This window comes from Notothenia rossii, assembly GCF_949606895.1.
Source record: "Notothenia rossii genome assembly, chromosome: 2".
NCBI lineage: Eukaryota > Metazoa > Chordata > Actinopteri > Perciformes > Nototheniidae > Notothenia > Notothenia rossii.
This window is the reverse complement of record NC_136904.1, coordinates 66,874,806-66,888,738: the sequence shown is the minus strand read 5'-3', so window position 1 is coordinate 66,888,738 and position 13,933 is coordinate 66,874,806. Positions and strand designations below refer to the sequence as shown.

At 39.5% G+C, this 13,933-nt stretch overlaps 1 protein-coding gene across 2 annotated transcripts in view; it reads left to right on the top strand.

The window, feature by feature from the left end:
• Window positions 1–13,933, top strand: part of LOC307030687 (tomoregulin-2-like) — a 120,808-nt gene that overhangs the window by 42,191 nt on the left and 64,684 nt on the right. For both annotated transcript variants that reach the window (XM_079667268.1, XM_079667267.1), the window contains exon 3: window positions 2,927–3,056. In XM_079667268.1, coding sequence (XP_079523394.1) covers window positions 2,927–3,056 — 130 coding nt within the window. The remainder of the gene's footprint in view (window positions 1–2,926; window positions 3,057–13,933) is intronic.

Here is a 13,933-nt window from a genome sequence, read left to right as displayed (position 1 = left end):
CACACATGCTGAAAACCCGAGATTTTGAGAAATACTAACATAAACTATGCATTCTGGTACACTCTGAGAAGAAAATAAATTAATATATTACTACCCGGCATATTAATAATATTTTATGCCATTGTTTGTGTTTCACTTTGTTCTGACAGCTGAACTTGCTGCTCCTCACAGAGAGAAGAGTAAAGAGGAGATAGTCTGTGTGACTTACTTTAAATTGTGGGTAAGGGTAGATAGCTCCCATTGTTCTGTGACCTGTCAATCATCAAACCGGGGGTCATATTTCATTATGTGTTCATTTTTACCTGAAGTTGTACCCATGGATGTATAAAGAATAGTTATACCGCAAAGTTATTCGCCGTGGGGACCTCCGGCAACAATCTTGATTCTGATTGGCCGGACTTGAAAAAAAATCAGCAACGATGTTTTATTGAGAAGATGATCGCTACGTGACAGAAGTTATCAAAACCGTTTATGGTCTCCGGTACTTCCAGTCCAACGCCTAGCTACTACTGCATGCACAGCGTTAGAAAATCGGGCCTCCAAAATAAAGGTTTGACTTCACGACCCACCAGTTGAGAACCACTGACTTAAATCACTATTTAATGATCAAAATGTTTTCTAAGTCAATGACAAGACCGTATTGCGTGATCGGTTACACTTACACTGAACAAAAATATAAACGCAACACTTTTGTTTTTGCTCCCATTTTTCATGGGATGAACTCAAAGATCTAAAACATTTTCTACATACACAAAATAACCATTTCTCTCAAATATTGTTCACAAATCTGAAAAAATCTGTGATAGTGAGCACTTCTCCTTTGCCGAGATAATCCATCCCACCTCACAGGTGTGGCATATCAAGATGCTGATTAGACAGCATGATTATTGCACAGGTGTGCCTTAGGCTGGCCACAATAAAAGGCCACTCTGAAACATGCATTTTTGCTTTATTGGGGGGGTCTGGGGGGGTCCGAAAACCAGTCAGTATCTGGTGTGAGGGTTAGGATTAGGGTTAGGGTAATGTTGTGAATCGAGTGGCCTGTGTTCATCGTCCATAAAATACGCCTGCCCATACCATAACCCCACCACCACCATGGGCCACTCAAACTAAAACTCAAGGCAGACATTTTAAAATCCATTTACTTTGGCGAATGTCTTCAAACGGCTTACTGTGAGTCAAGGGCAGAATGGAAAAATGTAGTGTATTTTCATGCTGGCTTAGTGTGGATGTACAATCAGCCTGTATCTAGCATGTTGTACATGGGAGTGTCATATGTCTGTACACATGTAATGCTTGTCTGTAGTCATGTGCTTTTGTGTGAGCCATGTAGTGTTCTGCGAGGTCACACACTGATGAGAACAGATTCCAGTTCAATCCATTAGAGATTTAAAGGGGAACAACAGTGGAGACAAAGAGCCCTGAGCTCCTTAGCCTCAGTCCTGTTGGGACACCCAAAGAGCCCCTTTGTCCTTGTGATGTCACAACCAGCAGCAACACAGTTTCACATTTTGCTCATTTTTCAGCACTTTTAAATTAAATCATGATATGGGCTGTGACTGCCGAGCGACAATTTCTCTGGACCGTCTGATAGCCTTTCCTTCTTCCCAGGGAATAGAGGGGAATATCTCTCAATTGAATAATCACGTTTGTTATTCCTGCCGTGTAGCACGGGGGAATCGATATTAAATCAAATGAATATCTCTCCTCCACGGCCCGAAAAAAGGAAAACGGCTGTGAGATCAGGCGCTCTAGTGACATCAGTCATGTGAGAAATCTAGAGTTGCTTTGAAGCCAACAAACCATGTGGGGAATGAATGTTAAGGGTCTCTTGTAGCATAGCAGCCATTACTAACTCAGTGCCCTTGAGCAAGTCACTTTACCTGCTGCTGCTCCAGATGATCCACACTAGAAGCAGATTTCTAAGGGTTTTAATGCTGCATTTAAAAGAATGTGAATCAAAAATGTGGTAAGAAAAAAGGCTAAATAGGCAACAACAAAGTAACAATCCTACACAGGTATTACTTGTCAATAATTTAAGATTCAAATTGACAGTCTGCTTCATCTTGATAGCCAGGGTGTGGTTTGACGTTATTTTTCGAGGATTTCCATATGCACCATATGACTTCGTTTTTTATACCAACCTGGAAGTTAGCATCGCAAAAGCTCTCTTCGCCTTTTAATGACCAGTTTTATATGTTTATAGTTATCATTTTATAATGTGATTCTTCATATCTTAATGCTCTTAATGTTTTTCATTATTTGTTTAGCACTTTGAATTGTCTTGTGTTGAAAGGTGCCTTGCCCTTCCTTTAAACAATGTACTCTACTTTGTATGACATTACCATTTGTTATAGAAATCGAGCGTGTTTGATTTAATTTGTTTCTTTATTATGTAGAATTTTTGCTTGTTTAACTTTGTACAGGAACTCTGTGTTGTGATAAATGTATATCATATGAAGATTAAAGGCTGTATTTTATGTTGTTTAGTGTTTAAAAAAAAATAGTGTGCGAAACAAAATCTACTTTTATACAAAAAAAGGTAAAATAATGTCTATTTTCAACTACATCTTGATTTCCCTTTTCAATTGTAAGCTATGTGTATTTAGATTTTTAATTCTTAGATCGCATTTGTAGGTTTTTTTTGGCTTTTCTATAGGGTGAACAAAAGTTGGTGCGTTTAACATTCAGTTTAACATTTATTAGTGGCAGCAATAAAATGAAGTTAACTTCTTACCATGGCCTCGCAAAGAGCATGTGTTCAAGCACTTCAAATAAGTACTTACCCTTTCCGAAACAATGGCATCTATCGTGAAATTAAATATTGAACACTTTATTACAGAATCGTTTTTTTCAGAATGCCTCCATGTGTCGTCCTCGACTTGTTACCCTTCACCCTCTCTCCTGTTTTCTCTCCTCTCCACAGTGCAACAATGACTATGCCCCAGTGTGCGGCTCCAACAATCAGAACTACCAGAACGAGTGTTTCCTGCGCAGGGATGCCTGCAAAAAGCAGTCTGAAGTACTCATTATGTCAGAGGGCGCCTGTCCTGCTGGTATGTAAATTTACATTATGGCGCCTACACAGATTTATAAAGACACACACACGCACGCACGCACGCACGCACGCACGCACGCACGCACGCACGCACGCACGCACGCACGCACGCACGCACGCACGCACACACACACACACACACACACACACACACACACACACACACACACACACACATACACACACACACACACAAACTGGAGCACTGACACTAACATTCCCCTGCAGTGAACACAACATATACATGCGGATGGTGTAAAGTGAGCGTGCTTGAAATGTTATCCAATCTGAACATTGTATAAACAGTAGTTCAATTTTCAGGCTTAATTATTATAATGATCAAAACACGCAAATGCTTCCAGTTGATGGCATTCAGTAGTAATTATAGAGTGACGCATTACTTCAAAGGACTAAAACCAAATGAGGAAAAAATTGCTAGAGGTGACTGACTGATGTAATGTTCTCTAGTTTATTGTAACAAGCACCACTACAATGACAGTGACATCCATTCTCATTGAGCGGGAAGATTTCATCAGAGCCACACAATGTCCCCAACATAAACCTGCATTGCTGTTAAACAAGTTAATTATACACTTTATTTAAACCTGCGGTGTTAAACACAAAGTAGAAGAAAGCTTGACGGCGGTGACCTTTCCTTTTGTAATGTGTAAATATGTGTCAAAATATACAACAGAAATACTTGGCGAATTGTCATAGTTAGTTACTGTAACACTGTTGCCAAGAGGCATGTTCAGCAAAGCGGAAAATTGAATGGCTGAATCACACATCGTCTTGATGGCCACTACATTCTTTTTCTGGGATATGTGGACATTTATTTTGCTTTTGTGTTCTTCATGAGACCCTGTTAAACCAATTATTTAGAATGCATCATGGGCAATCAGATCAGAGGTGGACAGCAGGAAATACAAGTGTAATTTTAACCAAACACAATCACGAGTACCGGTACCTCTCGCCAAGGTGGTCTAAGATACATTTGACCAGACATATTTTTTGTGTAGTTGTAAGAAAGTATCAAAGCTTTAGTAACAGATTTGACAGTATGTGTAAGATGGTTATGTTGTGTGCGGCAGGAATATTGAAATGATTTTTTAACTAATTAGCATGTCCTGTCTAGTGTTGAGTCTGCAGTGAGTCCAATTTAAGGGGACAAAAAGTAGAGCTATCCCAAGAAATTCTCAATCATGTAAAAAGGTTGATGGTCTGTAAAGATTTTATTAGTTTGTTAATTGGATTTAATCTGTATTGGCAGATATTTGAAAAGGACAAATTGTTTCGTCCTGGTTTGGTGTGCCGGTCAGGTATGCACCGGTACATCTGGTGCAGGGCATATCTCAATGTCGATATTGTGACAATATTGTATGGTTCTCTGTTAATGCTTTCACAAAGTACTAACACAATACCATTGGTATTTTTTATATAATAACGAATTTGGTAAATGAAAATACAGAACATTTACAACATGGTGAGTTAAGAAAGGGTCATCACTTTACTGTAATGCAGCCCTTGAAACCAGAAAAACACAACACTTCCAATATTAAAGTTTTAGACCATACCGTGTCTCATATCACAAAATCAATACAACACAGATATATTGCCAAGCTCTATTTATAACGCATTTTTCAAAACAGCATCCGATTTGGTCTTGGAAATTGAAATATTGTACATCTTTATTTGCATATAGAGATAGGTAGTGAAATCTTATCACGAGTGATCACTGGGGACCCTTTTTTCATTCCTGATGCTAACTGTCGTACAAAGAGCTTTTCATTGGATCATTCATCATGTATGTTGATGCTAAGGCTCCAGTGAATACAGTTTATGGTGAAAACACTGACATTTCTAATCTGTGATGCTTTCTGTTTGTGGTAGAAGTGGCCTTCAACGTGACTGATTCTGTGAAGTCTTTAATTAAATCTGTAAACACTTTGATGTAATCATTTAGAATACTTGTTTTACAAGCAGGATAAAACTTTTCCTGTAACAAAACAATACTCCACTGAGGCAATCCCTCTCTGCTTCACATCAATGAGCCTTTTTTTGATATTTTTAGAAACTAAGAGCAAAGTTTCCTTTTGTATACCTTTCCAATTGCTTTCATCTTTCTTTCGGCTGGAAAGAAAAAGCAATCTGTGTAATTATCCAATGTAATTGGAATTACTGTTTGCTGACATAGTTTGCTGGAGTTTAAGCAGCTGAGTGGGCGTCTTCAGTCGCAAAAGGTCAAGCACTTCATTAGCCGTGTTACGGAGACTGGGAGTGCTGATCGGAGTACGCACTGCCATCAAGTTAATGTTAATCATAAAAAAGTTATATGAAATAAATCAATGAATTAAAATCCTCATAAAATTAATGCATTGTCATCCTGATGACTTGGCATAAGGCGGTACTGTTTTAATTAAGACATTAATTTTTTTCACAAAAACTGTGAGTGAGCTCTTCTAATCTAATGACATATAATACACGTTTCTATTTACAAGCAGTCCTTTACTTCGGAAAAAGCATTCCCTCGCACCCACAAAGGAATTCTTTCTGAATCTACCAATTACTGAGTCATGTTCAGAGTAATTCGTTTAGTTGTGAATGAGTGAATCCACTGGCAGGGCGATGTTGACTGTTTCTGAGAAATATGTGAATCACTGCTGAGGGTAAGGTAGTACCGCTGGCTTGAGTTGAGCAGTCACTGAGTCAGTTACCCTCGGTTACAGGCAGCAGGCAGAAGTCCATTAAAAAGCCCTTGAATGGGCGCAGCACTGCAGCAACAGTAGTGCTAGTTGTGTCTGAGTGCCGGGTGGCAGCACTGTGTACAGTCACATTAAAAGTCCAGCCTTTTGTGGCCTGTATGTGTGTGAGGTCATTGTCAAGACATGTGATATTGTAAGCGTGTGTGTGTGTGTGTGTGTGTGTGTGTGTGTGTGTGTGTGTGTGTGTGTGTGTGTGTGTGTGTGTGTGTGTGTGTGTGTGTGTGTGTGTGTGTGTGTGTGTGTGTGTGTGTGTGTGTGTGTGTGTGTGTGTGTGTGTGTGTGTGTGTGTGTGTGTGTGTGTGTGTGTGATATATATGGATTTGTGTTTCTTTTCATAGCATAGAGATGCCTTTCTCTCAGCAACAAGCAGTGCTTTTGAGAGATGAATGCCGGGTTCAAACAACGATGTGTTTGTGGTGAAGTCTTCACACAATTAGACCGTGACAGTGGTTCTACAGTATATTCTTTATTCAGGGTCAAATGTGACACTCAGATGTACACTTTATTCTGGTAATAAGCTAGAACAAGGCCACAGTTAACAATGTTTGTTTCAGAGGATAGTCATTTGCTAATTGAACAGAAATAGCACTTTTGTGACTTGAAGTCATGAGTAATTATTGCGGTCATGTTACATTTGGATGGGCAACAGTGTCAAATTGGTTGTGACACAGTGAAAATAAATTGTTTTGTTAACTTAATTATATGTAACCTTGAGAAAAACAAATGATGAAAGACTGAAAAAGATGTCTTTAGAGAAATTAATGTTAAATGTAATATTAACGCAGCATTGGCCCAGAAAATATAAATAAACATAATGAAAGACTATTTTAAGTGATAGAAAAACTGTGTGTTGCCTTTGGAATAAAACAACAATTTTGGGATTTTTATGGTCAAACTTCATAGAGGAAAGAAGGCTTGAACCTTGTCTTCATTTGGAATTTTAGTCCAATTTTAATCCACTCATTTGGTCAATTACCAACATTGCGTCATGGACCCCTGCGTCGAATACTGACACACAAGTTACCCTTTTGCATCTTTTTGAGACAAATCAGGCTCTCAACTACCTCCAATGTAAACATATCCAGCAGGGGGCTCAGAGCAACTCCTCAATACCTCCTTTCTTCATTCTGCAGCTGGGAAACATACTAATGTGTTGATGTAGTAAAAAAGAGCAACACAGTCCAAGTAGGTAGGTATTTGAGATAGAGGGGGTGGGCCAAATAAATGCATGTCTTGTACCCAGGAGAGCGCTGCTCGTGTTCGGTAAAAAACCAAAGGGCAACAAGACTTACTGTATCAGATTTCATGATTTGGATCCTTGAGGGTAATAGAGAATAATGGTTTCATGCTTATGGCTTCACAGTGTGTTAAAAGGGTAAGCCAATGGGCTCTGGCCGAGCGTCCATGTGACAAGTTCAAAATGACAACAAATTGGTCTCCTGGTTAGAAATCATATTTCGCAAAGACTGTGGCTGCTTCCAAATGCCAATATACACACTTTGCAGCAGTATCTTAGCCTGTAAATACATGCCAGATGTGCCATTTCCTTTGAGGATGTGCCCTTGAGCAAGGCACCGATCTCCCACAATGCTCCTGGGGTGCTGAATAGTAGCTGCACACTGCTCCAGAGAGAGAGTCTGTGTAGAACGATACAAATCCTAATTTGATGCAGTATCCTATACAGATTGTCCTCTCAAACAGGTTTTGCACTTAAGTGACCGGTAATAATACGAGCAGTAAATAATATAGTAAGTGTTCTGACGCATGTCAATCAAACTGCCACTTTGGAATGTCACTGCTAATTAAACTGAACAAATTGACTTCGCTCTGGTGACTGTGAAGGACAGACTATGATTCAACAACTCATCAAACCGTTCAGGGAGTCCTTGTGAGGACAGCTTCTGCATTCATTATTTTTCTCCAATTACTTATTCCTTTCCTTCTGTCATCAGTAGTAACTTTCATAATGTGACCATTGTTAGGCTCTGTTTGTAGTGGCCACTAAAAGGTCCAAACAGGTGCAAACAGCTCTAGGAAGTGGACAGGTATCACTAGAGAACTCAGCAATAATTGAAACAATACTATTTAAAAAATAATTTTAAGAATCTGAAAATAACATAAAACTTTAAACTTTACTCATTGAAATATAGTTCTCATTTTTGTTTTAACCTGTTAAGCCCGGCGGGGACCCTGTTTTTTTTTTCAGGACACTGTGTCTCAGGGGATCTTAATATTTAAGAACCTATTAATGTGTTATACCAGATTAATTGAAATAATCTCAGCTAACTGACGATATAAACCATTCTTACCAAAACAAAACACAAGTCTCATAAGAAGCATCTAAATGACCCCTTAGCGAAAACTGCTAACGGACATTGGCACAGAACTTAAGATAAAAGTACTTATCGTAGCTGCACATACAAGACATCCGATTAAAGCTGAGGTTCCACAGATTATTTAGGTACATAGTATCATCACTGAGTTATCCGAACTTGCGACAGGGGAAGCAAACACAGACATCACAACACATACCTTTACGTAGCTTCTAGGGAGATTGTCTCACTGTAGCTGTTAATCTGATCAAAAGACGTGTTCAATGGCATTAAAATTAGAAAAAACGCGGCTGAATCGGTTAATCCATAGGTTTATAAAGTTTCTGGGCAATGATTTGAATTATTTATAATCCATAATTCCATTTTTATGTAAAAATCGCAGAGCAAAAGTTAGCTGCTAATGGTAGCCACCAGAGTGGCTGCTGCTTCCGGTCTTGGCAATGCAGCAGCCTAACACACACACATGACCAAATAAGGACTATGTGGGAGTTCCCCTCGATTCCATTGGCTCTGACGGTTAGAAAGAGATGTCACATGTCAAAATCCAGCAGGGGGAGCCAGAGATATGAAAAATCCACCCAAATGGCCCCAGAAGAGGTTTTTTTCTGCTAAATCTGTCTAAAAAGGTCAAATATCCCTTGTTTTGCATCAATCTTGATACAGGGTACTTATTATATGTTGTACTTTGGATTCCTAAAGCTTTTAGTCTACTAACCCTTCATCCAAGGTTAGTTTTCACTATAAGTACAACATATTTTTGGGACGGACACTATAATTTACCGTTTTTTTACCATGTTCAATCTGAATTTTCTTTAAAATAAAAAACATCTATATTGAATCTGACTTTTTTACATCCAACTGACAGGTTTATCATTACTTTGAGAAAAAAGATTATTAATTTAACCCTTTTAGAAGGGAAGATATGGTCATTTGTTCTGGGAATGTCATTTTCGAGCCTGAAACCTGAAAAACAGGCTCGGGTTTAACAGGTTAAAGCAATCATGACTTAAAATAGTAATGTATTAAGTAAAAAATGCCATACACAAATAATGGCTTTCTGTCACGAACTTGGAAACACAAGGTAAAGAACTCAAATGCACGACCCGGGAGACAGAGGTAAAGTATGAGGAAAATACATTATTTCCAAATAGGTTTACAAAAAATGATCGACACACTTAACGAGGTGAAAAAAGGCTCAAAAAAGGCACAAAGAAAATCGCTCACTAAGTGAGGAACAAAACATACAAAGTAATTCAGGAGCATGAATCGGGCTTGAGATAAGATACGTGATCACTGGTAAGCAGACTACTGACATGGAGACAGGACAAGTCGAACTGACACAAGACAAAGGAAGGCTGGGGAATTTAAACAAAAGGTAACTGGCACAGGTGGAAACAATCAGGGGCGGGCTGACGCTGATGAGAGCGGGAGACACAGGGGGTGTCTCTCAATGTCGAGTACGCTTGCTTGGTAGCATATGTCTTCCGAGCGTTTTACTTCAGAAGCGAGGCAAGAATACTTCCTGGCATTCAGAAAACGAAGAGTGAAACAGGCTAACAAGTGTGCAGGGGTGCGTCATATGAGAGGCCCCGCCTTACATTTTCCGCCACAGATTTTGTTAAATTGGTCCGTGCGCAAAGCATTGTGGGGATTTTAAGACCGCGGAGTCTACGCATGTGCTCGAAATGTCTCGCTATGAAGTTTTAGAGCCACTATTTCAAGCATAAGCACTATTTTGAGTGCCGCCGAAGGACTGTTCCAATGTCCAGCATACTTGGAATTCTACCGAGCCCGGCGTACTTGGTAGCGAGAAATTTCGAGGTCTTAAAATCCCCACTATGCTTTGCGCACGGACCAATTTCACAAAATCTATGGCGGAAAATGTAAGGCGGGGCCTCTCATATGACGCATACCTGCACATTTGCTAGCCTGTTCCACTCTTTGTTTTCCGAATGCCAGGAAGAGTTCTTGCCTCGCTTCTGAAGCAAGTGACTCGGAAGACATGTGCTACCAAGCAAGCGTAGTCGACATTGAGAAACACCCACACACAAGGATAGGGAATGAAGGGGCTTGGAATGAAACACAAAAGGTCAGTATCTTTTGTGTTTAAAATAAAACAGGAAGTGGGAGACAAAAACATGAAACATGACTGAACTCAACACTTTTGACTGGACACAAGGGGCACACTTTCCATCAGTCATTTTTGGGAAAAATAAGTGCATCTTATATAGCTTTTGTATTTTAGGAAGAAATTCACATTTTCAAACACACTCCTAATACAGTCAATTTAAAGCATTGTTTTCAAAGCTTTAAATGCATATCATGAGGATTGCAACGGCTTGCTTTTCATTTTAAAGTGTGAGGTTTCTGTGTGGGAGCTTTGTTATGTAAGCAAGTGTAGCACACAAACCTTTCATGTGGAAAAGTAGGGCAGAAAACTTGTTCTGAAGTGTTTCCTCCATCCTCTCCTTACCACTTAGCCATTTAGCTGATACTCTCAGATAAGCTAACTTAAAATGTGTGCAGCAGTGGAAAATGTTTAGATATAAAGAATACCAGCGATACCAATACTCGTTTTAACAACCCTAAAAACTACTTTATCCAAGCTGTACATGTGCTGCTACAAAGCCTCCTTTCTCTTTCCTCTTACTTCTCTCTCTCGAGCTCCCCCTTTCCTCCTTTCCATTTCCATCTCCCAGAATCCCATTAGCCCTGACAGCACAGAGTGTAGTGGATATATGTCAGCTTGCCAGTGCCAATACTTGTTTTCATGCTGGGGGGAGGAACGTAAGGGATTATTAGGTAAACTGGGGTTTTAAAATTTGAATCATTATTTCAGTGTTTATGCTTAACAAACATTACCTATGACCACGTCCAGCAGACGCTCATCAACATTAGAATTAAGTTGAAGATGTTTCTAGTCACCTGAAAAAATCCAATATTTTTTCCTTTTCGCTTGGCTTTTGGTCTCCAACCACGAAATATGTGTCCCTTTAGCGGCTAAAAAAGGTTCACCCGGTTTGTCGCTAAGCTGTGTCTGTCCGGGCTACCTTTTTGCTGAAAACACCTAATTCACACACATTACAATGTTTGATATTAATTATTGCTTTTTATTATAGCCTATAGCCTAACATTAAGAAGCATACTGTACATGTCTGCCTGGATAGTTGTAACATTATTCAACCCTGACATAGGATCCATGTTTTGCTATCCAGAAATAAAGTCAAATAAAAGATCAAATTATCAATCTTTCATTATGCCACTTATTGGCGTCATTGATTGTGCATGTACTATGCACAAATACGATAATTATCTCACATCTGGTAATGCTGGTGAACACAGCAATTTTAGTGAACACAGCAATTTTATAGCCACTATTGCCAGCAATGGGCAGTGAGCTGGTATAAAAATAGGTTCAAGAGATTTCAGTGTGAACTCAAAGAATAGTGCTCAGTAGGGATGGGTATCGAGAACCGGTTCTAAGTCAGTACCGGTACCTGATTGGACGGTATTGGTATACCGTTAAGCCGCTGGACAAACGGTGCTGCTATCGGTATATGAATTACGCTACTTCCTTAGTTTAAACAATTCTGGTTAGTTGGGAACCCTCATCCCGTGTGACGTATCCGGTTTGACCAAATTATTGAAAAGTATCGATAAGAGTATGGAAAAATACCGGTATCGATAAGCAGTATCGGTATCGATAAAATCCTATCGATACGCATCCCTAGTGCTAAGAATTCACATTCTTTTTTTGAATTAACCTTTGAAAAACCTTGTGACTCATCTCTACTCACATTACCAGGCCTCTGCTTGTGTTACTGTGCTGTACATGACAGACCCCGCAGGATCCTCCTCTGTGTTTACCCAACCAGACAGCCACCTGACAGCACAGTTTCATCCGCTCTCATTAACCCTCCTGGATGCTACTGAGGCCAAGAGGCCAGACGTTAGAGTCTGCTGTCATTCCAAACAGTAAACAGGAGGCCTGCTGAGGTGCCAGTTTCATGCTAAGTGACAACACTGAGGCACAGACAAACATGATACCATGGCCTTCTGCTTGTTTGTCCCCAAGGAAAAGCATATTATAACGGCTTCTTGAAAAAAAATGTGGTTTGCCCATTATTGACCCATCAGCGCACCTTTTTTTACAGCAGATTCTTCTTCCTTGATTCCAGTACATTCTAGTATTGTATCCCTTTGTGTCACCAACAGATAAGGAAGTTCTGATTCAATGCTGATAACAGGAAGTGCTTTTAGTGGTACAAAGCCAATGAACGCTGATTAACACAGGATGGTTCCACCTTTCTATCACAACAAGTGCTAGCCCAGCCGAGTGAAGCTAATGTGAAGCATTAGCTTATCGAAGTGAAACAAACTACAATTTTTTCCCAAAGGAGAGAGTTTAGCTAAGGCAAGCGCTTACATAGCACTTTCTAGCTCAGTTCACAAATGTGAACTGAGGTATAACTTCTTTTTAAGTCATTAAACGAGGAGTCGGAGAATGTTTAATTGACGCATTGTTAAAATGTTGATGACATGTTTAATCACCATTTTGTCGCGCTGCAATCCCAGAGCACCAACAGATGACAGGAGCCATATGTCTGTGATGATTTAAGAAGTAGACAAGGAGCCAAATGAGAATCAGTGTCAGTATAATCCACATACAGTACAGGAGAAGTCATCAATACACCATTAGGTCTCTGTGTACAAACAAATCTGTCTAGTCAGTGCTAATTGGTTGCAAATCTGGATTTTAAGTACTTTAAGTAATGATAATGTATTACTTTATTGATCTGTAGGGAGATTTTCCTTTTGCCTACTCTTGTCCAGGGAGGTCAGAGGTCTAGATGAGAAACGTCCCACAGGAGATTTAAGGTCTTCCTGAAGGATAATTTTGCATTGGGAAAAGCATGTCACCAGAGTGAAATGTCAGTGTTTGATGATTTTGAAAAACCCTGCTTTACATCCAAATACCAATGTGTGCTTTATGCAATATCTTACATGGTAGTAATTGCAGATCTGTGATGCCAATTATCACCTACACCTCCACACTAACATGTTCTCCCTTGCTACATAAATGTAATGCTCGCATTGGACGTAAAACACAACATGCTTATTCATTCAAGAGTACTCATAAATCCTTGAGATACTGGGCTGGTTGAGGCTTTGAACCTGAAAGGTTTTCTCCAATGGCAATCGGGGAGGAATCGTCAGCAGTTCCGGCAAATTACAAGTTAGAAAGCAATTATTGTCATTCTACAGATTACAACGAATTTAAGAGCGCTGCTGCAATCAGTGTTAAAGGACAGACTTAAAAAAGGAGAAACAAAGCAAAACTGCATACTAACATCCACAGGCAACAAACACAGATTCTAAAATAGTAAGAAACATATATAAATATAATGTTGTTATGCAATTATAGTGTCATACAGTGAGTTTTGGATGGTCCAGTATTTACGAGGATTCTTCCAGGATCCCTGGAGGCACCAGATTCCAAACCAATGCTGTCTTCTGAGCTTGAAATGTTTCTATCGAGTTCTGATTTGTATGGTCTACAGGTGCAAACGCGCTCCAACCGCCCAAAACATTTCCATTACGAGAAATGTGCTGCAGATTCAACAAACGATTCAAATATTAGACACAAATGTGCTAAAACACTCCCAAATGAAGAGAAATCTTCATCAACTTGACAACATATGCACAACAATTAGAAGACATTTACCAACTTCTAAAAACATGCGCATATTTTACTAAAAGCGTTGAATAAGCGTTTCCTT